The 24,678-nt window shown below is 60.7% G+C and overlaps 1 protein-coding gene across 6 annotated transcripts in view; it reads right to left on the reverse strand.

The window, feature by feature from the left end:
* The window catches only part of OSBP2 (oxysterol binding protein 2), a 135,470-nt gene that overhangs the window by 11,531 nt on the left and 99,261 nt on the right, over positions 1–24,678 (reverse strand). For 4 of the 6 annotated variants that reach the window (XM_074606032.1, XM_074606029.1, XM_074606030.1 and 1 more), the window contains 4 exons: positions 23,418–23,668; positions 3,344–3,542; positions 815–932; positions 48–114 (listed from right to left, as the gene is read on the reverse strand). In XM_074606032.1, the coding sequence (XP_074462133.1) occupies positions 48–114; positions 815–932; positions 3,344–3,542; positions 23,418–23,668 (635 nt within the window). Of the gene's footprint in view, positions 1–47; positions 115–814; positions 933–3,343; positions 3,543–19,203; positions 19,377–22,083; positions 22,182–23,417; positions 23,669–24,678 lie in introns of those variants that run through there. The other 2 variants (XM_074606034.1, XM_074606033.1) reach the window with 2 other exon arrangements.

A 24,678-nucleotide genomic window follows, 5' to 3' on the forward strand; every position in this document is an offset into this window, starting at 1 on the left:
TCATCCCGCCGGGACCGTGTCCCTCCCACTCTGCCCGGCCAACTCACGCTGTCCTCCAGGTTCCAGTCCTCGGGGTGGCCCTCGCTGGCCCCACTCAGGTTGCTGCCCGAACGCCTGCAGGGAAGAAAGTACCGGCTGGTAAACACAAGGAAGAGCAGAGAAGGAGAGAGAAGAACCCAGGCTGGCGCAGCACAGCCACCACCGCATGGGACATCTCCCTGCACCAGCCCAGGGTGCTGCCAGGATGGCACCAGGGTGACGGAGACCACACGTGGGCATTGGCAGGGGACGCTCAGCGCGGGGTGTCCCGGCCTGGGCACCCAGAGCCTCTGCATTGCCAGCGAGCCCAGCAGTGTGACCGTGGTTCAGATCACGGGTGCCTCCAGCCCAGGGAGGTGCCCAGGGAGGTGTAAGAGCAGGTCAAGGCAGCCGAAGGCAAGGTACTCCCTGCTTCTGCCCAGTGCTCCAAGGGATCTCCCTCCAAGTCCCTGCTCCCCTCGAGCCCACAGCACCTCTGGGACAGAGGACTCAGCTTTACCGCAGCACAGGCTTGACGTCTGCCCTTCCTCGCCTGCTTCGCTAGAGCTGGGGCCATCCTCAGCCTCGCTGGCTGCAGGGATGCGGGAGCAGCCGGGGCGGAGGCAGCCTGTTGGCCGGGGGGACGCGCGTGCAGCAACCCCACGGCAGAGGATGCTGCCCTCAAGCCCCAGCACAACGCCGGGGAAACGGTCTCTCCCCTGCTCCTCCCGCACCCACGGCGGGTTCTTGCCAGGCTGCACCGTGCAACGCGTGGCCCTGGGGCGGGGGCTCGTACCTGTGGTGCTTGGGGTCTGCGGTTACAGTGATAAAGGCTGGTGCATCCTCCATGGCATCAAAATATTCCGTCTCTTCATCTTCATCACTGGCCTCCCCTTTGGCGGACGGCACACTCCCTGTCGGGGCAAAGGGTTTGAGGTGCTCAGGTGCTGCCTGTCCCCTTTCAAACCCCACCAGCCTGTCCCCAGAGCCCACCCTCCTCCCGCCGTGTCCCCTCTAACGCTGGCTCCCTTTACAGCTTGTCCCCCTCCTCTCTAACCCACTCCACGATGAGAGGATGCCATACGGATTTCCAGATTCCGAAAAAACAGAAGGTGCCCTGGCAACGCGCGTCTTGCTCCTGCTCCCCAGTCCGGGCACGCGAGGCTTCCCTGCCGTGCTGGGGAGCCCCTCCAAAAACGCCACCAGGCTGCCTGAGCCAGACACACGCGCGTGACTCGCACGCCCAGCCGCCTCTAACGCGGCTGCCACTCCAGCACCGCCCCATCTGCCGGGAAATCCGGTCTGGATTAAAGCAGAAAAAAACATATCACATGTTTCAGGTGATGCTCGGAGACATTTCCCGGCTTTGGAGTTTTCCGGCCCTGCACTTACAATCATTTCTCTTCCATGCTGCAGCGGGAGAGATTGCTACGAAGCCGGGAGTGGACATTAACTGCGGTGATTTTTGAGATGTGGTGTGACTCCCCTACTCCTGCCCTTGCTGCGCTGCTCCCCGAGCGCAGCCTCGCCGCGGCCGTCACCGCTCTGCCACGGAACCCCCGCTCCAGCAGCCCACAGGGCACACGGCAGGGCTGACCACCTCCCTTGGGATGTACCGCTGCTCCGGCAAGGGGGACACCGGGGGTGTCCGGCACATGGAGGGACCAGGACGGCCGCCCCGGCTCTAGACAGCTCACCGCAGCCCATCTGGTTCAGCGGCTCGCTCAGCTTCTGGCAGGGCTCGGCAACCTCCTTCCCCACACCATGGCCGTGCTCCTCCGCAGGAGCAGCATCACCCCTTGCGATGGGGTCGGGCCAGATTTGTGCCTGTCCCTGCACCTCCCCGCCCTCCCCAGCCGCGCCACGGAATCACTGAGGTTGGAAAAGAACTTTCAGATCATCGAGTCCAACCATCAACCCACCGCTAACCCGTGTCCCTCAGCACCGCGTCTGCCTGGCTTTTAAATACCCCCAGGGATGGCGACTCCACCACTGCCCTGGGCAGCCTGTTCCAGTGTTTGACAACCCTTTTGGGGAAGAAATTGTTCCTAATTTCCATCCTAAACCTCCCCCCGCACAACGTGAGGCCGTTTCCTCGAGGCCACGCAAGAACAAGGGCAGTGCCTGGCGCTGTCATCACCCCCCACAACAGCCGCCATTCTCTCCCTGGAGCCTATATATCATTTAAAAATAAGACAAGAGACTATTTGCAGTTTTTGGCTACCAGGCTGTAACTAATGCCTCCCGCAGGGAAGGAGATTTGGCATGAGTATGCAAAGCTGTTAAGATTTTATTGCCCAGTAACTCTTGCGAACAGCAAATGAGCCCTGGCCGTGCCACCAACCCCATGCGCAGCCGCGACCTCGGCAGTGCCAGGGGACCCCGGGCTTCCTCCGAGCACCCTGGCTGCCCTCCAGCAGCCAGAGACATGCCCGCCGGTGAGCGCTACGGCTACCAAAACAGCCTGGAATAGCGTGAGGGAGCTGGGGACACAGCCCCCTCCTGCATCCGTACCTTGGGGATGTCCAAGTCCCCAAGCGAGGAGCAGCAGGACAATTAGGGACAGTTATGGTGTAACGAGAGCCATTAGAAATAAACCATGGGTATACGGGGCATTGCCTTGTGCATCCTCCCCATCCCTGCCGACTCGCTGGGAGCAGCCCAGCAGAAAGCCCCCGTCCATCCTGGGTCTTCCCGCTGTTGCCAAAGCACATCCCTGAAATGTTATTAGTAACCGGCGTTGAAAGGCCCTACGCGTATTCCCACGAATAACGAGGATTCTATCCTTGAATTTATGACGCATTGAGCTAACGAAAGGGACTCCTCATCAAGGCAGGCGAGTATCTTGTCGTTTCTGAGGAAGCACATCGAGCACAAGGACCGGGAGGATGGTACCGATCTACACGTCTTGGGAAGCTGAGCCAACTTGGCAGGAAAGCGAAAATCCGTAGTGTCCTCAGCTGAACTACCTTCATCGTAACAGTAAAAATCACGCCCATAGGTCGAGAAGACCCTTGCCCAGGTGAAGACCCTTCCCTGGAGCACGCGTGGGAGCTGTAACTCGGCAGTTGTCATCGTATGCAAATTAGTAGCCAATCGAATATAGGCAGGAGGTACTAATAATAGAACGATGTTGTAAAATGGCTATCAAAGTCGCGCGGAGAGTTCTGATGGGTGTGCACGCTAGGAGGAACGATCCCCCCCTGCACCCATCTAAAACCCAAAACCAGTCTCAGAGGGTCTCCCTTCAAGCGGGTTTTACGGTCACGCCGCGGGGCTCTGCCCCCCGCGGGCACCCAACCCCAGCCCCGGCCGCCGCGCTCACCCTTGGCGGTGCTGGTGACGCCGGTGTTGCTGGAGGACAGGCCGGGGGCCCCGCGGCAGGCTCGCTCCAAGCTGTTGTGCTGCTTGGCTAACTGCTCGATGGTCTCCTCCAGCCGGATCCTCTGCTCCCGCTCATACTGCAGCGCCCGCTGCCATTTTCGGCTGTGAGTTTCGGCTAAGTCCAGGAAATCGCGGCAAGCCTGGAGGGGAGGAAGGGACACGTCAGCACCCGGCATGGCCCTCGCAGCTCGGCAGCTCGTCACGGAGCCAGCGCCGGCACATGGTGACTCCAGAGGTGAGTCCCCACCGCTCCCCCTCCTCCTCCTCTCCCAGCACCCTGGTTTGACAGAATGCAACCCCAGAGCTTTGCACCATCCCCTGCATCCACGGGGCTGAAACCGGTTCAATTCTGACCATCCAAACCCAGATCGTCTTGAGACATTGCTACAACACAGACAACCACCCTAAGTCCACGAAGCCTTCGTGACGTCCCACCTCCCAGAGCAGCCCCGATGGCCATACCCCAGCCCCGCAGCCTGGCCCTGGCCCCAGCCCCATCGCCAGTCCCCCGGGACCCAGGGCTGGGTTCGCACAAACCTCAGCCAAGCCCAGCCCTTCGTGGGTGCCCCAAGATCCCCAGCAGCCACCTCCATCCCCAGTCCTGCAGATGCGGAGAAGAGGGACAGGACGATGGTCCCCAGGGTGACAGCCACAGACAGGAGAGGATGCCGAAGGCCAGGAGATGGCGAGCCCTTTGCTCCAAGGAGGCAGAGAGGGAGGATGCCCAGCTCGTCCCCAGAGCCGCCCAGCCCAGCGGGCAGCAGAGAGCCTGGCCTGGCCCCCATAACATGTTCACCATGGCCAAAAGCCTTCTCCTCTCCACGATGGGCCCTCGGCACCCACCAGCCATGGGGGCCCAACCAGCCACACTGGGGGCACAAGGGCGGGAGGGCTCACGGGATGCACCGAGTGATGCCTTGCAGGATGCTCAGCGTCCCTGTCCCGTGCCAGCAGGGACACCCTGACCCAGGCTGACAGGAGAACCCCTCGGTGCCATTAACCGCCACGGCCGTGATGGCACGCATCGCCCGCCCCCGGTGTGCGCCGAACGCCCTGCCGGAGATTTCCAGGCGCGGGACGTCCATTCGGGGACGGGACCCTGGCAGCCCCCGCGAGCTGCCTTTCTATTGCCTGAGGAGAGCGAGCCAGCCCTCACTGCTCTAGCTGTAGGTTATTTTTTTTTTATATTAAACACCGAGTTACATTAAACACCGCTCGGCTTTGCTGCTTCCTTGGCAATCGACCCCAGGCGAAGCCGAGCACAGAGGCAGGGCTGCTCCTCCTCCTCCTTCCCTCCCCTAAACCTCGGCGAGCTGGGACGCACTGAACAGCTTCTTAGGCTTAAAAGTAGGAAAATGTGATGTTTGTGGCAATTTTACAGGAGTTTGGAGGCAGGCTGGCAACTTGCAGGCAAATGAAGTCATCACCACACCAAGGGAAGTCCTCTTTACATAAACGCTGGCCTGAAAAACTCAAAACTATTCAAAAAGGATTGAAATCAGAGAGTTTTGAACGTCCAACAGACTTCTAACCATCCCCAGGCCTCGGTTATTTCCTATGTTTCCATCTACTTGGATTTCACGTGTGATTTATTCAGCTCTCGGCAGGTTACTCTAAATTTTGGCTGCAGGTGGCACCGGAATATCGAGGTATCTCCTGCTCAAGGAACAGGTTCAGGGCTTCAGCTTCCATGACCTGGCCTGATTTTACCAAGATTTGTCCAAGAAAAGCTCCGATACATCAATTCCTCATCAAACCTCTCCTTTGGACAGGAGCAGGATTTGAGTCTCTCATCCAGGGGACGCTCTTCCTTTCATAATATCAGAAACAAATCACCAGGAAAGCGACACAAAGCAGCAGGTTTTCGTATTTCAGGCGAAAAAGCATGAGGAGAGGGAACGAATATCCTGTGATAAGAAAGGAAAATGCAGGGGGTGGGCACGTGTGCCATCGGTGACCTCCTGAACACTGCCATGTCCCCGGGGCACGGAGCCCCCGGTTGCGGGAAGAGGCAGGAACCAAACTTGGATCAGACAAACGAAGGACAAACGCAACGAATTTGGGCCTGTCCTTTGGGAAAAAAAATAACCATCGGTGTAACCCACCGTATTTTAAAAGCTCTTTTGCTGTTACTCACCTCCGCTCCCTCCTGCTTCCCAGTGCACGGAAGGACCCGGCCCTGCCTTTGTGTCATCTCCATCCCCGCCTGCTCCCACCCCGCAGGGCTCGGCCCACGCGCAGGTTCCTGCAGGGTCCGTCCCCGCATCAAACTGGGACTGAATTTGAACCCGCAGACCCGGGGTGAGCTCGAACCCCCAGGCCGCGCTCCTGCAAACCCGCTGGTTTTTTCCAGCGCGACGGGTACACGCAAGTGTCCCAGGGGCGAGCCCCGACGTGCATCCGTCTTCAGCCATCGTTAAGGCTCTCTAACGAGATGCAACCACGTGCAGTTTTGCCAGGCAGAATTAATTCAGCTGAAAAGTGTCTGCAAGCTGCGAACGCGGGTTTGTCCTACGGCGTCAGCTTCTCAGCCTCTCCATTCCCCGTTGTGGCCATCAGCGACCCCAGGAGGCACCTCGGCGGTGCTGGCACGGCGATGGAGACACCCACCTGCCCGGGAAATATCCGCCGGGAGCACCATGCTGAGTGGAATTCAGGCTGTACCGTCAACTACGAGAGCGGCAAAACCCTCTGCGCATCCTCAGCACCGCAACGGGCAGCGTAGCTCCCGCGCGCGGCGAGACCCCCCCCGCCTCGGAGCAACGCGGCAGGTCCCCCCGCTTTCCCCTTTCTCTGACTGCGGGCAGGGAGGTGTCGGGGTCCTGTCCCCCTAAATTCCGAGCCGTGCTCCCCATCCCACCCCAGCCCCCCCAGCCTGACGGGGACCACCCGGCTCTTCCTGACAGGAGCCACCGACGCCATGGGAGCCGCGGGTGGGCAGGGGGAGACACGAGGCCGCACCGCGGCCTGTCGGGGTGCGTCACGCTGCATCCTCACCTCCTCCTCTGGAAACAACTCGGCTCCTCTCCCCACCCCGAACTGTCCCATCGGAGCCACCCACGGCCACAAAGCCCAGGGGCTGACCCTGCCCTCCCTGATGCCTTCGTACCTTCAAGCTGAAGCTTCCCGCCCGTTAAAACTAACCCCTGCCCCAAGCTGGCGCACCGGCTTCTTTTATTACGCTGATGCTTTGCGATAAGAGGATGAAACCACAAGGGCGAGTAATGAGAGAGCGGCCATGACCTTCTCAGCCCGGCAAAGCTCATTATCTGCTCCGAAGGTCCCTCTCCGCAGGCAGTGGGCACAGAAATACCCGTTTCGGCACAGCTCACTGGCACCAAGGCTGGAAACTGCCGGCTCAGGGTGTTGAGCGCTTTAAAACGATGCCCTAGGAGATGACCTGTAATTACTCTGTTACAATTAAACACAGTTTGCAAGGAATAATGGTAAATTAGGGGAAAAGGAGGTAATTAGAGAAGAGCCATGGAAGGCAGCCCTCCGGTGTGTCACCAGGGAGCTGGGAGCCGCGGGATGCAGAGGAGAAATTGCTCCATCAGTCAACAGAAATCAACGTCCTATATAAAAATCAGAGCAGATAAAACCTCAGGCCGTCCCGTCCCAGGGCTGCCGAGCTTCGCCAAGGATCCACATCGTATCCCAAAGGGATGTCTGCACAAGGAGCTTCATTTACAGCCATATAAAAAATAAAAATCCATGTGATGGAGAGTCGGCTGTCGGTATCACACCTTCTCCAGAGCGTGGGCAGGTTTTGGGAAGATGACCGGGATGGTCCTGGCACGGCCCCAGACCCCACCGGAGACAGCGGTACCTCCACGCAGCCGGTTGGGATGATGCTTGTTCCTGGCAGCATCCCACAACTTGCATCCGTGTGGATTTAGGGGCCGCCGGGGGTACGCACAGGGTTTATTCCCTGTTTTTGAAAGACCGTCAGGGCACATTTCTGCAGCCCCTTCCTCTGTAATTCCGACACTGGCATGAGCGCCCTGCCCGTGCTCTGATCCAAACCACCGCACCCACAAAGCACCCGGATCAACCTGGGCAAGCGTCACCTTCGCTCGCTGGAAGAGGAGCGATGCCGAGGGTGGTAACAGGAGAAGGTCCTGCAAGAAATGCCCCCCCGCCAAGCCCAGCTCCCCAGCTGCCAGCAGCAGCCAAGCAAATTAATTAATTTGGTTTTGTATCTTCTACAGCCGGGCAGCGCGGAGTTTCACGGGGACGCTCGCCGGCGGGGAGAGTAGCACCAACCAGGGCTCGGGGTGTATTTTTCCGCTGCTGCCTCTATCGACAGAGCTCATTCCTCAGCCAAAACATGCCCCAGCCCCGCAATGTGGAGCCGGGGCAGCACCAGCCCACGAGCCCCCCGGGGCTGCAGGGAGCCGGGGCCGAGTAGCTCAGACACGGGCATCTCCCCCGGGGAGGTCGATATGGACGGAAAATGAACCCCAGCCCTTATCTCGGGCTCAGCTGTCTGGTTTTCCTCCATCGCACAGTCCATGAGGAGCCACGTCTCAGCCCGCGACGTCTCAGCCCTGTCTCGGCCCCATCCTGGCTCACCGCCGGTGGCTCAAACATCCCCCCCTGGCCCTGGCCAAGGCTGGTTTTGGCCGTCCCCACCATCGCCAATGACAAACCAGCCACTGCGTTACGGTGTTGGCTCGCACGGCCCCAGCTCCAGCGAGGAGCCGCGCTGACCTTTCCCCCAGACTAAGGAACGCCGAACACGGCCGCAATCCCGCATCCTCCAAGGCTGTCAGCAGCAGTAATAAAATGCCACTGGCTGCTGCCTTCCACCGAAGGACGTGACTCAACTTCCTTCTGGTTACGGCTGCAAAAGCCCGGAGAGCTGCTCCTTCCCCTCGGCCAGACCTTCCTCTTCCAGCCAAACCCCTCGTGACACGCTGTCCCCGTCCCCCCAAAGACACAGGATGGAGCCCCCGGACGCACCGGAGCCAGCACTGGGGGGGACACACACACCGGTGTGGCCAGCCCGCCGCTCCCAGGGGAAACAAATCCAGAAGGAAACCGTCCACGAGGCTCCTTGGGGACCAATCTGCCAGGCTGGGATGGCTTCGCCACCGCTCTCAGATGCTTTTTGCAGCTGGCTGAGCAGCGCCAGCTCCAGGGCTGTCTGCTGCCGAGCAAGGAAACGTGTCCGGGAAAATGGTCCTGGAGGAGAGGGGAGTGAAGGCAAGTGGGAGACGGGGTGGGAAGGGGGATGTCCTGCCCGGCGTGGGTTTGGGGGATGGCGCTGAGACCCTGAGCAGCATCTAGCTGCACGGGGAAGGGAGGAAAGAAGAGCGATGCTCACCGAGCCCGGCAGCCGTGGCAGGAGGCAGCATGACGGTGGGACGCTCTCTGCACCCAGAGCCGCAGCAGAACCTGGGACCGGTGGCAGGAGAAACCCCAAAGCTGCTGCTTCAAAGCCCAGATCCTCCCCCCAGCAATCCCAGTGCCAGCCCCGGCGGCACCGCCCTGCTCCCAGCAGCACAAGAGGCACGCGAAACACCCGCCCGCCCTGGGACCTTCCGAAATTAAAACCGTTTTAGATATGACGACAAAACCCACAGTATAGGCATAAACACGCGTCAACGGAGCTTCTCCACCAGCTCAGCTCTCCCAAGGACGTAAGCCACGAAAAATGCTCTTCTGGCCACCTCTCTGCAGGGATGCTGACGCGGCAACGCCAGGCACCTGCGGGCAGTTCAGCGCGGCGCGGGGAACGCTGCCCAGACCACGGCAAGGAAGCAGGAGACCGGGAATGAAGTCCCCCAGCGCCACCCTTACGACGATGTGTCAAGTACGACAAAGGAAAGCTTGCGAACAAAGCAGAAGGCAGCCACCAACAAAGACGAAGTCTTGGATTAAAAAGCTTTCCGATGAAAGTTCCTAATCCTTTAATGAATTGAAGAGGCCACTTGATTTCAAATAGTTTTTGGTTTTCCTTTCACTCTGAAACAGCTACCTGTTCTTTTACGTTTTACGTGACTGCTCAGCACAGCGTACGCTCGCCGAGAACTCCAATTTCTTTTTGTTTCCGGCAATAACAGCTTTGGAGAATCCAGTCACAACTGGGAATCCAGAAAGCCAGCCCCAGGCTGTTAGAGGAGCGGGCTGCGGTCCCTGGGACGGGGCTTTTGCCGGCGCGGCACCCAGCACCCCCGTTCCTCACCGCTCCTCTGCCAAGGGTTGAAACAAGTCACCCACTGCTGTGCAGTCACAGCGCCCAGTTTGCACCAGCTGGCGGGTGGCTGGGGGTGCTGGGGTGCTCTGCAAAGCTCCCATGGAAGCGGTGGGGGCTGGCAGATGCCCGTGCACAGCCCAGGGCAGGATTTAACCCTCGGGCTCTTCAGTGCCAGCTGCCATGCACCGTGTCAGCTCAGCACCACGGGCATCCCGGCAAGGGAGAGCGAGCGGCTGCAAAGAGGGAACTCCCCACCATCCTCCGACTGGTTTTCTTGGATGTTTGCAAGCGAAGATTGGCAAATCCACTCTCTCGGAGCGGCACGGGAGGCTCAGGCGCTGCTGAGGCCTGATGGCCAACAGCCCCTGGGGCTGCTCCGGCGCAGGGTGGGAGCAAAACGGGGAGCAGCTTCCCGTCTCTGCACGGCTCGCCCTCAATCTCAGCCGCTGCGACTGCAAAACCTCTTCGAAACGCAGCCGCTGGGAAGTCCTGACACAGCACTGGCACCACAGGGGTCCGTCCTCAGCAATGGGGACCCCATGGAGGCACCAAGAGCTGGGAGACTCCCAGGGGACCCCAACCCCAAGAGTTTGTCTCTTCCCGGAGCAGACAGAAGAGGCGGAGGTGCAGCTCAACGCGTCTCTTCCTCGCAGGAGACGAGGGGTGGGAGATGCTCTCCCTGCCGTCACCGCCCCAACCACACCAGCGGTGCCCCAGGACCCCCGTCCGTGCTCCAGCCAAGAGCGATGCTGCAGCCCCTCGACCCACTGGGGCAGCCAAGGCTGCAGCAGCAGACGGCGTGACAAGGTCCCAGGACAAGCTCTGACCCAGGGGAGGAGATAAATCCCCTTGTGCCCCGGCTCCGCTGAGTCCTGACCTTGTAAAGGTTTGGCTCACTGCGCTGCACCACGCCGGGATGAATCCCGGCTCTGCTCCCCTCCTGTGGCACGACCCTGCTCAGCCGGCGCTTGGGATTTGGGCCGAAAGCCCCCCCACACTGCTCACGGGCTGTGCTCTCCCTTGTCATCTCCTTGCTTTCCCCCGTTCTGGGAGAAGCCGGGGGCTGAAGGGCTGGGGAGCCGACCGCATCCCCCCCGGCTCCCACCTTACCTCAAACAGGGGCCGGGAACTCCCGGGCAGAACCTGGACCTTCTGCTTCACCGCTCACGTGCATGGCATCGTCCCCAGCGGTCAAAGCACTCGCAAACCACCCGGGATGAAGGTGGGCAGTGGTTTTCCACAGCAGTGATCCTCCCTCCGCCGAGCCGGCACCGCCAGAGGAGGCGGCCAAGGAGCAAAGCGATGGTCCCCACCGGTGACACCACAGGGACGTGAGCGGCTGCCACGCACCAGTCCTGGTGTGGATTAAGGTGATGGCAGGGGACACGAACCCAGCCGAAACTCCCAGCATCCCAGGTCATTGCTCATTCATTTCCGTAATCCCCCCGGCTCGGCCTTTCAAAGGTGAAAACAATTGCAGTCGCCGAGCAGGAGCAACGCCTCGAAATCCAGCTTACAGAACCCTTACGGAGCGGCGGCTAAATTTAGTCACAGCTGAACCTGATCTGGGTTGTAAGCAAGACACAGCCACAAATCCACGTTACGCTGGCGCGGGGACACGGGCCATCCTCCCAAAGGTCAGCGGGCAAGAGGCTCCTGGATGAAGGCACCGCAAAGGAGAGGGCAGCCCCCGGGACGCAGGATGAAAAGCAATTCCCCAGCGAGCTTTATGGCCGGGGTGCGGAGGCTAAGCGCATCTAAGGACGCAGCCTTCGTGCAGCTATCCTCATCCTCATCTGCAGAGTCCACCCACCCCACAGCCTCCCTGCAGCGTGGGGGAGACCACGTCACACCCCATACGCCCACCTCCCCCCGAGCCACGGCCGCCGCCACGCAGCTGCTGCGATTTAGCAGCGCCTGGATGCACGAGGGGCTGAGGCGGTGCCGAGGTTTGCTGCGGTCCCGCACACCGGGGCTGCTCCGGCCCCCAGCCCAGCCAGGCAGGGACGGCATGCGGGGCTGCGGGGAGCCACCCGCTAACACCCCGGAGTGGGGTCCATCACGAGGGCAGTCGGCTGCTTTCCATGCCTCCTGGAGGAAAAAGGCGATTTCTCCCTCCCACCCTGCACAAACTTTATCCATTGCCCTCCTCAAAGGTCTCTCCGTGACCAACCCTCCAGCGAGGAGGAGGAGGAGGAGGAGGAGAGGGACCAGCAGAGGATGCTGTGCCATCCCCACGCAGCATCACTCCCAGCATCGCTGGGAGACTTGGCTTTAACCCTCCAGCACCCACCCGCTGCCTCCCCGTGTACAGACGGGACGGCGGGACACAGGAGGTGCCACAAGGTGCCCCAGGTTTTGCCGCGGGGCTGGAGCAGGGTTGGAGAGCAGCGGCCAAGATGCTCTCCTGCTCCACGAGCTCGTTTGAAAATAATTAAGGCGGCAGCAAGGCTCAGATGTACGGCTGCTCGGTCACCCCTGAACACCCCAGCTGGTGCTTACCCCTCGTTGTCTTGCGATCCTGGTGGATCACCAGCAACTAAAGATAAAAACTCCATCCATCTGCAGTACGGGCACACGGCCCCAGGGAAGCCCGGCGTTACCTGCGACCAGGTGGCAGGAGGGACAGAGGTGGCTTCTCCTCCTCCGTGGCTGGAACAAGCTGCTGTAGCAGGTCCTAATCCAGCACTGGATGTAAATCACCGTCAAGACAAGGAGGCACAGCCAAAGCGGCCAAAAGAGTGTGTTTTCGTGGAAAAGCACCACTGAGGCTCTTGCAAATTCCCATGGAGGAAGAGGCGAGGTGCCACCAAGACCCTGCCGGGGAGCAGGAGGCGAGATGTGGTGCCACCAGCTCCATGGTCTGTCCCCGTGCCCAGCAGCCGCTGCCGCCATGGGCAAATTTAGCACCTTTCACACATTTGTCACGGCGAATATACCAGATTTCACAGCTTGTTGCAGCCTAATAGGAACGTCGTTAACAGCCCTCGGATTATTTATGCAGCTGAAAACGATCACCCGAGGTCACCCGTGTCCGGCCAAGGTGGTGGTGGTGTCACCCGCCCACGGGCATCTCTGCAGAGCCACAGCTCCTGGTTCCTCAGTGGGAGTGAACAGTCAGTATCAGACACAGAGGACACAGAGATGAAGTTAATGAGCTTGAAAATGTAAACGATCGCATCACGCTGTGCCGGCTTTTTGCCCCACAGTCTGAACCACGGGGGATGACAACCTCTTGGGAGTCACAGAATCATAGAATCACAGAACGGTTTGGGTTGAAAGGAACCTTAAAGCCCACCTCGTTGCAACCCCCTGCCCTGGGCAGGGACACCTCCCACCAGACCACGTTGCTCCAAGCCCCGTCCAACCTGCCCTTGAACCCCTCCAGGGATGGGGCAGCCACAGCTTCTCTGGGCAACCTGGGCCAGGGGCTCACCCCCCTCACAGCCAAGAATTGCTTCCTCACATCTCATCTCAATCTCCCCTCTTCCAGTTTGGAGCCATCACCCCGCGCCCGATCACTACAAGCCTTAGCAAGGCTGAGCATTTCACCACCTCCAAGGGTGGTGGATGGATACTGAGGGAATGCACTCAAACCTGCAGCCCCGCCAGCCCCAAGCATTCCGGAGGAACAGCCCTGCCAATCTAACCTTTGGGGAGAAAAAAACCCACCAGGGAAGTGCCCGCTGGTCCGGGAGTGACGTCTCCTGCTCCTCAACCAGACCCTTCCTTTGCCTGCACGGGACAAGGACCACTTCATCGCTCAGGAGCGACACAAGGGAAGGCAACCGCCAGATGCGTTCAATCATCTCTCTTTCGATGGCGAATTATACAGCAAGAGCCGTCACTTCATTCATCGGGGGGAACGAGTGCCTCGCTGTTCTGCATGCGTCTGGTGCCTGGGAGATAAGTGCTCCCTTCCTTCCTGGAGTCATCAAATCCCTAGGACACATCTGCGCTGCCGCTTACTGCAAAAACAGCCCCCCAAGGGAAGGGCGATTGCCGCTCCTCTTTTTAGCTCTGAACACATTCACACCGTGTCAGCACTCTGGGCACACGGCACGGCATAAAAATTAGCAGTTTGCATCCAGAGGGGCGAGACGCGCAGAGCGTTCGCACCAAGAGGGGCTTTAATTTGTCCTTTCCCCCCCAACCCCCCCGCCATCCCCGAAACACTCGGAAGCAGAAAGCCAAAGGGAAAATACAAGGGTGGAGCCAGCCTGAATCCCCAATCATCTCGTACAAACAGTTGGATCGCAACGAGACGTGGGTTTGAGCGCAGTCATCTGCTGCGACAGCGATGGCACCCACAGCGTGCCGGTGGCCCGAGGCCAAGCTGGCTGGACACCACCAGAAGCAGCAGCGCAGAGAAACGTCCAGATCGACACAGACCGCTTAAATAACGGCAAATCTGTCCCAAATCCTTGGAGTTACCCTCAGGCGGCTCAGGAGCATCCCTGCAGCAGGAGGAGGCAGGCACACAGAGCTGCTTCTCCCTGGGGCAGGGCTGGTGGCAAGAGGAAAGCCTGAAAGACACCACGAAAAAATGAGGTGGCATTGCGTAAAAACCGGTGGGGACAGTAGGTATGGGTTCAACACCAAAAACCATCCTACTCCCTATTGCTTCTGTTTACGTGTTACATCGGAAGCAGCTCTACACCCAGGCAAAACGGGTGCCACAAAAGCACGGACATGGAAAAGCTCATTAATGCCCCAACAAGGAAGGGGAAGACACGAGAGCAGAGCGGCTCCAGCCCACCTCTCTGTGACCTGCAGATGGTGGCAGTGTGCCGTGCAAGAGGCCCAATGCTCACCCAAGGGGCTCCCAAAAGCCCCGATGGTCCCATTCCAGGTGGCACCGTGTGCCCCAGCAGTGCCCGTTTCTCTATGGAGATCATGGACTCCCTGTGAGTCAGAGACGCCTACAAAGGAGACCACCTACGGTGGCGACCGCCTACACTTGGGCAGGAGTTGGATCTGGTCTCACGGTTGCGTCTCTGGGAGTTTTATTAACTTATCATGCTATTTTGGGCCATCTGCCTAAATGTCACCAAGACACCAGTGTCCCCCACCGCAAGGCAGGCTCAGCACTGCTTAACCAACCAAACCCACCCTGCCCAGGGCGTAGCTCCTCGAAAGGACCTCCCTCCGGCTCCAACGCAGCAGAGACCGTGACCAGCACTGACACGACGGCCAGACTCTGCCTGCAACAAGTGCCTTTGCAGAGGAGTAATCTCCACCCCACGCAATAAAGAGAGGATTAGTGGGAAACAGTGGCAAATCCGCCAGCCCGGCTGTGTTAACAGGCTCTAATCCCGAACCCACGCAGCCTTTCGGTAGGCTAACGGATCCGTCACCATCGCGTACTCAGCACGGCACAAGGACATTTTCTGAGAACGGAATAAGCCGACGCTGCCCACAGGTTTCAGACCGAAGCGATGCCAACCGGCTCCCGGGAAAGACGCGGGGTCTGGTTTCCAAAGCATCGCTCTCCAGCGGGAAAAAAACAATTAAAGGCAGTTGCTGGCAGCTCCTCACCCCACACCTCGCCGAGCGGCTTCGCCAGCCGTGCCGGAGGGTCTGGCGGGGCACCGTGGTGTGCCAAGGCTGAGCTGGGGCCGGTACGGGGAGAGCTGAGACCTCACACTGGAACCTCCTCCTACAGAGCGGCTAGCCCCAAATCATTCCCTTGCCGGGTTTCACTGCTTTCCTTGGGCAATGCTCGTGTCTTCGGCTCCTTCTTCTGATGCTCTTACCTGCCCGGCCACCAGCAGGGCTCCTCTGCTGCCGCGTGTGCCAAAAATCACCTCCCCAGGAAGGTCCCGGCATCAGTTCTTCCCCCGCGGGGGAGGTACCTCCTGGTGGCTGCTGCAGCTTCTTCCTTCCTCTTCGCTTGCCCGAACCATCGAAATCCACCGCAGCGGCGTGGGGACCCTCCAGGAGTTTGCAAAGCAGAAGAGCCGACCCCACGAGAGCGGCCGGTCACCGCTTTTAGCGCCCCTGGAGGCCCGATCCCGGCCCTGGTGCGCTCAGAGAGATCCGTCCTGCAAACAGCTCTCACAAACAGATTTAACGAGGCTCTCGCCAAGTTCTTGTTTTCCCATCTGCCCGATGAAGCAGACTCCGGGCTGGAAGAGCATCTGTCCCCCACTGCGGGGCTGCGGTGGCAGCGAGCAGCTGGCGTTGCCCACGGGCAGCTCCGACCCTGGGATCTGGAGGAAGCCGCTTCGGTGTGTCCCTCGGTCTCAGCCCCGTGCGATGCCTTTGCAAACGGCGGTGGCCGCCGTCAGCAGCTGGTTTAGCAGCAGCACCCCCTTATCCCGCTCCTCTCCCCGTGCCGTAACTCCTTCCTGAGTAAATCCGCGGGAGAGCGGTGCCGCCATTTCGGCGCCTTCTCCTTCGACAGACGCTGGAGGACGGAGCTGGAGAGAAGCGTCTCGGTGCGTCAGCCCGGGCGAGAGGCGAACACAACCCTCGCGACAGCAGGGGCAGAACCCCAGCAGGGATTAACCCGGCGAGGCTGTGCTATTTGCCCTCCCCACGTCCCCATCCTGCCCCACGGGGCAATGGCCACCAGGCACAGACCCGTGGCAGCTGCCAGAGGACCACAGGAGGTCGGGGCAGGGCTCACCTGGTGCCAGCGCCGCGTTTACCAGCAGAGGCCATGCCCGGCTGGGCTGGCGCACGGTCCTGCAGAGCCGCCCATTGACACCAGGCATTGCTGACAGCGCAAGCCCCGTCTCCGACGCGCTAAGCCCCCCGAGTGCAGCCCCGCTGATCCAGCAGCTGCTGGGCAGAAACGCTCCAAACCCTCCTCTGAAGCTGCCATCGAACAGTTATCGCGCTCAGCCAAAAAACCAGGAGGGCAGAGCTGCGAGAGGCACCCGGGTGCTGGTGGCAATGTGTCCCCCATCTTCTTGCATGAGGCTCCAAAGGGAGCCCGAGGACAGAGAACGAAGCATCCCGGGGACGAGACGAACACAGGAAGAGAAGGAGGTGGAGGAGGGCAAGGAGAAAGAGGAGGATGAGAGTGGGGAGGTGAAGGAAGATGCCCATGACTACAAAGTCATGGAGTGACAAGACGAGGGGTAACGGCTTCAAAGCAGAAGAGGGGAGATTTAGATGAGATCTCGGGAAGAAATTTTTCACTCTGAGGGCGGTGAGCCCCTGGCCCAGGTTGCCCAGAGAAGCTGTGGCTGCCCCATCCCTGGAGGGGTTCAAGGCCAGGTTGGACGGGGCTTGGAGCAACCTGGGCTGGTGGGAGGGGTCCCTGCCCAGGGCAGGGGGTGGCGCTGGGTGGGCTTTAAGGTCCCTTCCCACCCAACCCATTCCATGAGTCTAAGAAGGAGGAGGAGGAGGAGGAGGAAGTGGTAGCGGAGGTGGTGGAGAAGAAGTGAGAAGCCCCAAGGCACAGAGAGGACAAAACTCCACAATTTGGCTGCAGGAGACCAGCAGAGGGCCCCGGCTGGCAGAGAGACCCCACAGACAGGCATGAGGTTGGAGCATGGTGCGTCTGGCTGGAAGGACTGGGCGACCACAGGGAATGATGATGATGATGGGAGCGGGAGGAAGGCGCCGCCTGTCTGGACAGAGCTGATCAGAGACACACGCTCACACCTGAAATTCAAAAAGCAGCGAAGGATGCTGCGGTGAAAGCGGCAGCAGCTCCGGGCGCAGGGGCTGGGCTCTGCATCTCCACTGCTCCGGCCACGCAGGCAGGGACGGACCCCAGGGTGACACCGTCACCCTCCACCGCGTCGCCCGGCTGACAGCAAAGCACCCACCAGGGTTATTTATTCACCAGCGCGGCGCATCCAGAGAGAAAACACCCCGGCCACAGGGAGCCCTGGCTGCAGCACTCCCGTCCGACGAGGATTAGGGCTGGGTTAGAGATTTAATCCCAAGGCCGGGGGTTTTCTGGGTCGGTGACACGGTTTTCAATGCGCTGCTTAGTGCGCGTGTCATTAGCGCCGTGCAGATAATTAACACAGGCTGTGTTACAGCGCAGGCACGCAAAAACGGGCTCCTCCTGTGCCGTCACCGTTGCAATATCACAGGGGAGAGACACCCTGCCCTGCTGCGGGGCTTTGCTCTGATTTCAGGCAGCAGAGCATCTGCTGGGGGCCGCTGGGCGCAGCTGGGGGCAATCCCTGCCACGACGAAGCAAATCCAGGGGCTGAAGCTGGCTGCGGTGCCCGAACTAACCCCTGCGGTATAAGGACGCACAGGGCGGAGGGCTCCTCCAGCCCCACTGGCTGTACTGGGTGGACTGGGAGCAGCCCAGGAGGCCGCCGTTCCCTCCCCGCTCAGCGTCTCTGCCCCGGCAGCGCGGTGCAGGCAGGGAGGAGGTGGGTTCCGTCCTCCTGCCCGTGTCATGAGGGTTTGGGGACCCCGAGGGATGGCATGGCACGCCCAGCCGCGCCGGCAGCCGGCTCTGCACCAGGACGCGGCCGGGTTTGCACCGGCAGCATCACCCCTACCACGCGGTCACCCCGGCGTCCGAGCCCCGGCAGGATGATCCCGGGGACTCTGCTTCCCATCAGCTTTAAGCGGTTTTTCAAGCGAAGGCAGACACCTACGGCGGTTAACCTATCACTAAAATAAACCATTAGAAATTACGCACTGGGCCAGGGTCCGCTCTGGGGAACCTGACGCCGCTGGGAGCATGAGTTCACTTTAATACGGAACCAATTTTAGGAGTAGGGATTAATCACAGCAGCATCGCCAAGGGGCAGGGGAGGCTCAGAGCTCCAGGATAACAGCAGTGAAGCTGGGACACGGGAAGGCAGAGGAGCAGCTCCGGGGAAGCACATCTTTCGCCCGGGAGGTCTCCAAATAAACCGACTGAGCAGCTGTAACCCCCCGGGCTCCGGCGCTCGGAGCCTCCGCAAACCCACCCACGGTGCCCGCCGGCGGGTGCCTCCGCCGGGCAGACACCACTCGGAGTCCCCGGGAGCCGAGCGTGGCCGCGGGCAGAGCTGGGCTGCTCCTGGAGCCAACTGCCACGTGGCACAGGGCCACCCCGTCACCGCTGCCGAGCCGGAGCACGGCCCTTCGAGGGCTCCGCGGAGAGAAACGCCGCCGGGGCTGGAGGATGAAGCTGGGCATCCCGGAGAGAGTTAAACAAACAGCCCCGCGGCCACTTTCCCTGGGGGAAAAGCAGCACATATTGTTATCGATATCAATTCCGTCGCAAGCGCTGTCTCACACACTTAAAAACCCTCCCTGCAGGTTCAGAGGGGTGAAGGATGCTCTTTGCTGATGTCTTGGGGTGTGCTGCTGCTTCGGACGGGTCCATTCCTTTGGGAAAGGGAAACCCACATGGCGAAGCCTGCCTGCCTCGAAGCGGGTGCCGGCACCCTCTGTGTGACGTGCCTGGGTGGCCACCAGCGCGGTGGCCTCTCGGAGGGGCAGGTGTGGAGTCCTTGGGGTCCCCCCGTCCGCCTGCTCCGTGCCAGCCCACACAGAGCCCCCTCCCCATGAAACATCGCCCGCTCAGCGTCACCCACCCAACACCGCACCCCTGCGCCTGCCCCAGCCCGGCAGAACCTTCCTCCACCTCTGCTCCTCATCAGCCTCCAGGGAATACGCAAACTAACCCAGGAGCGACACCTGGCCAAGCCCGAGCCCCGCCACTCTCCACGCTCTCCATGCTCACGTCCCTTAAGGAAGCACAGATCCGGCCAAAAGAAGAGCGCAGCTATCGCACACTCGCACACAGTTCGGCCGCCTCCAAGCTGCGCCGTAGCAAACCCCATTCCCGTTAAAAACCTATTTCTAGCACCACCCACAGCCCTGGGAGCTCTTCCTGACGCCCAAACTGGCTTCCTCAGCGCGTCCGCACGGCCCTCCTGCCTGCTGTCTGCTGCTGAGTTATCAGACAGGAGCTTTCCCCGCTCCTTGGGCGACTCGACGCCGTTCAGCACGGCGCTCTTCGTCTCCGTGCCTCTCATTACGCCTTTTAATTTGGTGCTTCTTATTCTTACACACCTCCCACTCCTCCCCCACGGCAGATTGCGACTTGCTTTTCGGCGTCTCCTCCTCGTGGTTCCTCACAGCCCCGCTGACTCGGGGCGCCTTGGTCCCGGCGAGGCTGAGCTCTGCCCCGAGTCCCACCCGGCACGGTGCCACCTGCGACTTCCAGCTTCGGATGGGAGCAGAGCAAAGGGTGGCTCACCGAGGCCTGGGATTAAACTGAGCCCTGCAACAGTCAGTCCCTCCACGTTTCACCTCCTCACCTGTAACGCAAAGGTCCGGCGCGTCCTGCTCTGCCTCTGCCCAAACCTTCCTCCGTCATCCCGAGATCACTCACCCAGGGGCAGCCCCAGCCGCTTTCTCCTCCCGATCTCCGGAAGAGCGCCCGGAGTCAGCCCCGGCAGGCACCCAGACACGCAGCGAGGAGGTCACCTTTGCAGCGAAGCTCTTTCATTTACATATGTATTTATTTATTTCTACTTGCTTGCTGCTGCTCCCCACGGCTCCGGGGACATTTACATAATCGGATCACAGGCAGCCGGACAGAAACCACAAGCGCCAGCCCCGGCGCATCCATCCCCTCCCACCCCACAGCATCCATCCCTTCCCGCCCCTGAGCATCCATCCCCTCCCACCCCACAGCATCCGTCCCTTCCCGCCCCGGAGCATCCATCCCCTCCCACCCCACAGCATCCATCCCTTCCCATCCCGGAGCATCCGTCCCTTCCCACCCCGGAGCATCCATCCCGTCCCACCCAGGAGCATCCATCCCTTCCCATCCCAGAGCATCTCTCCCTTCCCATCCCAGAGCATCCATCCCTTCCAGCCCCAGAGTATCCGTCCCCTCCCGCCCCAGAGAGTCCATCCCTTCCCACTCCAGAGAGTCCATCCTTTCCCACCCCCGGAGCATTCGTCACTTCCCATCCTGGAGCATTCGTCCCTTCCCGCCCCGGAGCATCCGTGCCTTCCCACCCCGGAGCACCTGTCCCTTCCCGCCCTGGAGCATCTGTCCCTTCCTGCCCTGGAGCATCCATCCCTTCCTGCCCTGGAGCATCCATCCCTTCCTGCTCTGGAGCATCCATCCCTTCCCATCCTGGAGCATCCAGCCCTTCCCGCCGCAGGCAGCCAAGCCCAGCCCTGCCCTGTCCCCTGCCCGCTGGCCGGGGCATGCTGGCCGCACAGGTCCCAGCCAGGAGTGGGAGCCGTGGGCAGAGCCCAGGGCTGCTCCCATGAGCTCAGGAAGGCAGCAGGGGCAGACAACTCCCGGGTGTTTGGCGTAGCCGACGGGCCATGGGTCCAAACCCCCCCAAACTGCTCGGGGATGCAGCCAAACAAAGAAGTGAATGCGGCGCAATCTCGGCGATGAAGAAGCCATGCTGCGTGCCACCACTGCCAGCCAGCCAAGGCGTGGACGCGAGCCACGGCGTCTCCTGCAAGAGCCAACCTCCGCTGCGCGGGCAGAGGCGATGCCCTGGGAGGCAGGGTGCGGGTGGGAGCGGATCAGCGAGGTTTGGGGTCAGGGCAGAGCAGGGAACGTGGAGCATCCACACACCGGCACCAGCCCGTCGCTGCTGGCTGGGACGTCTCTGGGGAAAAGCCGGCAGGCATGGGATGCTTAGTTTCTCCTGCAAGGAAGTATCAGCCCATCGAAAGCTCCCTGTGCTCCCATGGGATGCGTGGCCCTGGGAAGCACCGCCAGGATGGAGGTGGGCAGGAGCAGGTGCATTTTTACCCACGCCAGGGGATGGCTTGACTCCTTGTAGCTCCCTGTAGCCATGGCCGTGTTTCAATACAGAAGATTTTGGGAACTTTGCACTGCACGGAGCCACCCCCCAGCCCAGGAGTGACTCCCCGGGCAGGGTCCACGCAGCAGCTCGCAGAAGGCATCACCCCGTGCTAAAAAGATAAATCAAGGCGCAAAAAGGGATCCGAGGGGGAAAAGGTGACAGCGTGGCTGGGAGCACCAGCCCAGCATCACGGGGTGGCCAGGCTGTCGGTCCCTCTCCCTGCCGGCCCTCACGACCCTGCTCTGCTCCCCCGGCTCCTGCCTTTCTCTTCCAGCCCCCCCAGAGCATCACTGCTTTGTGGGGGTCAGCGTCCTCTGCCTGTCCACAGCTCCGTCACCTCCCCTCGAAACAACAGGCTCATCAGGAAGCTGGGAGAGCTGCAACCAACCCCCTCATCCTGCTTCTTCCCCGTTACAGCCTTCCCCCTTCGGACACCTCCTGGAGACGCTCAGCCGCGAGCTGAAGTACAAAAGGACGCTGTTAAAAACACATCTCTGACACCCACCTGAAAACACGTGCCTCGCTGCCTCCCTGGCCCCCCTCTTACCTGCTCGGTGCTTCGGACAAACCGTGTTTCTACCTTTTTTTCCCCCCTGCACAAGAGTTTTTGTGCTATTTCCCACCATCCAGACGGCCTGGCTCAAGCTTTTATCACGTCGCAACCATCTGCCACCTCCCGCTCTCTGGGCTGGACACAGCAAACACCGCTCTGCTCACCCCTTCCCAAAGGCTGCTGGAGAAATCCTCTCCCCAGCGATTCCCTGCCCGCATCCCCCCCGGCCGGTCTGACGCCTAACAGCAAACCTCGGCAGCGCTGATGGCTCCGCCGTCCCCTCCCACCGCTGGCCACCCACGGCCATCCCCGCCCCAAAAACTTGGACAAACTCTCCGTGGGGAGAGCCCTGCACAGCCCGCCCCCCCCCCCGCAAAGCTGCTCCAAAACACACGACACTGGCTCAGAAAGTCCTTTCCCCCCCACCACCACGGCTACAAAATCCTGCGAGGGGGGACGGGGAGGAGGAGGATGCTGCGACCACAGGGCTCCTGAGTGCCCTCCTGCCCCTGAGTGCCCTCCGGCTCCTGCCGCGGATTATGGTTATTATTTTTTAAAAGCTCACATAAACCAACGCACGACCTCCTTTTGCTCAGGGCTGGGACGGCACGGCGACAGCGCCGCTCCATTCACAATTCCCCGAGCTCTGCCTTCATACATTATTCCAGGTCTGTCTCAGGCTTCCGGGCTGGGTGGTTGGGTTTTTTTTTTTTTTTTTTTTTTTTGCTTTAAATATTTTATTTCGTTTTACTCTCTCTTCCCTTCCCTAAAGCTCCCCAGGGAAAATACGACTCCCCAAGGTAAACGCGGCTCCCCGGGAAGGGCTGTCTCACTGCCGAGGAGGCAGATCCACACCCCAAACAGAAGCTGTCCAAAAAATAATCAGAAAGCACCGTCATGCTGCACAAGGCAGGGAGCAGCGCCGGAGCCGACACGCGCTTCCCGACCTCCGGCCTGGGAGAGAGCAGCCGGCATGAGGCAGCCTTGGTCCCCGAGGGGGTTAAATCCCCCGGCCGTGTAAAACAAGGGCAGCTTCATGGAAGTCGATGAAGACATGAGCGATGGGGGGATGCGGGTCTGAATCTGCAGCAGGCAACGGGCTCCCAACCGCCGCGCCGGCCAGAAAGGCACCCCAAGACAGGCCGAAAGCCCCTCTGCACCCCAAATCTCTGCTTCCCCCGGCTTGACATCCCAAATCTCCTGTTTTGGAGCAGGCTCCCCAGAAAGCGCGCTGTAAGGATGTGGCAGACTCAGGGGGTAACACGCACCCGTGCCCACTCCCCGGGCGGCACCTTCCCAATTCCCACCCCTCGCGCCGCGGCGCTGAGCCGGCACCGAGCCCCAGCCCCACGCCAACACCCAGCTCTCGCAGAACCCGGTGTGCGGGGAGAAAACGGAGCCGTGCCAGAGGGAAGAAGGACGACGGAGGAAGAAGAGGAGGAAAACGCTTCTCCCTCCGCCTCCTCGCGACCACGGGGGCTCGGCCGGCGGCACTTACGTTGATCATAGCATTGGAGGTGATGCGGAAGAGCGTGGCTCGTTCGTTCACCGCCTTGATCTTCTCGCCGCTCTCGGCCGGCAGCTTCAGGTTCTCCAGCTCGCTGAGCGAGCGCTGCAGGGCCGCCCCATGCTTCGCGATCAGGTCATTGCAAGTGCTCAGATCCTCCAGCTTACTCGAGAGGGTTTTCAACGTGCCGTGCAGCTCGCTCTTGTCTGACTGCGAGGCGGGCTCCTCGTCGCCCGAGTCATCTGCAAAGGGAGGGATGGAGGAAAAAAAAAAAAAAAAAACAGTTTCCATGGTTACCCCCGGACCGTACTAACCCGCGGCGCAGCGGGCAGGGACCTCCCGCCTCCTCCCGCACGCAGGCAGCTCTGCCCGGGCTGGGGGTCGTGGCCACCATGTCCCCCCCGGAGCAGAGCGCGGTGTGGAGGAGAGATGCGGGATGTCACCCAGCGCCCCGAGGAGGCGTCCAGGAGGCTCTCCTGGGGCTGTCACCGGGATTTGGTTCAGGGCTGGGTGACGGGGGGTGGCACAGGGAGCGGTGTGTTGGTGTCACCGGGAAGGGCCACACACCAAACCTCTCCTCTCCACGCACGGCCACCGGAGCCAGGCAGGGTGTCAACGTGCCCTGCGCCGGCACCGAACCTCGCGGGCGCTCTGCAAGGTCTGCCCGGGGCAGGACCAGCCACTTCAGCCAAGGGAGAGGTCGCAGAGACACAGCGGGGAGTAACAGCCTTTACCCAAAACCATCATCACACCTTCAGAGGGCAGGAAACTCCACAATCGGCACCTCAGGTACAGCAGAAATGGTTATTCCTGCAACTCCACAACACTTGTGTGACTTAAAACCAGAAAACCAACCCAAAACCAAGTAGCGCGTATAACACCGCATTTCTTCACATCATCCACTGGGACTGAAACTAGATGGTCTTTAAGGTCCCTTCCAAGTCAAACCATTCCATGATTCCATGCCATGATCCCACTGCTCCCCTGGGGAAGGCGGAGGAGGTGAGCAGCTCCGAGAGGTGGCATTGCCCAAAGGGAATACGAAAAGTGAGCGCAGAGCAGGTCCTGCGCAAGGTCTGCGCCCCGTCCTCGTGTTCAAAGTTTAGCCAAGGTTTTTCCGGGTGCACCCAAAACCCACTAAGGCAGCAGAGCCCCTTCGTTCCCCCTTAATTAAAAAGAGATGGGAATGAGCAAAACCTGCCTGTGGCTTCTCTGCCAGGGCTGGGGGGGCCGGGAGGGATGAGGATGAGGA

This window comes from Larus michahellis, chromosome 13 (assembly GCF_964199755.1).
Source record: "Larus michahellis chromosome 13, bLarMic1.1, whole genome shotgun sequence".
Classification (NCBI taxonomy): Eukaryota; Metazoa; Chordata; class Aves; order Charadriiformes; family Laridae; genus Larus; species Larus michahellis.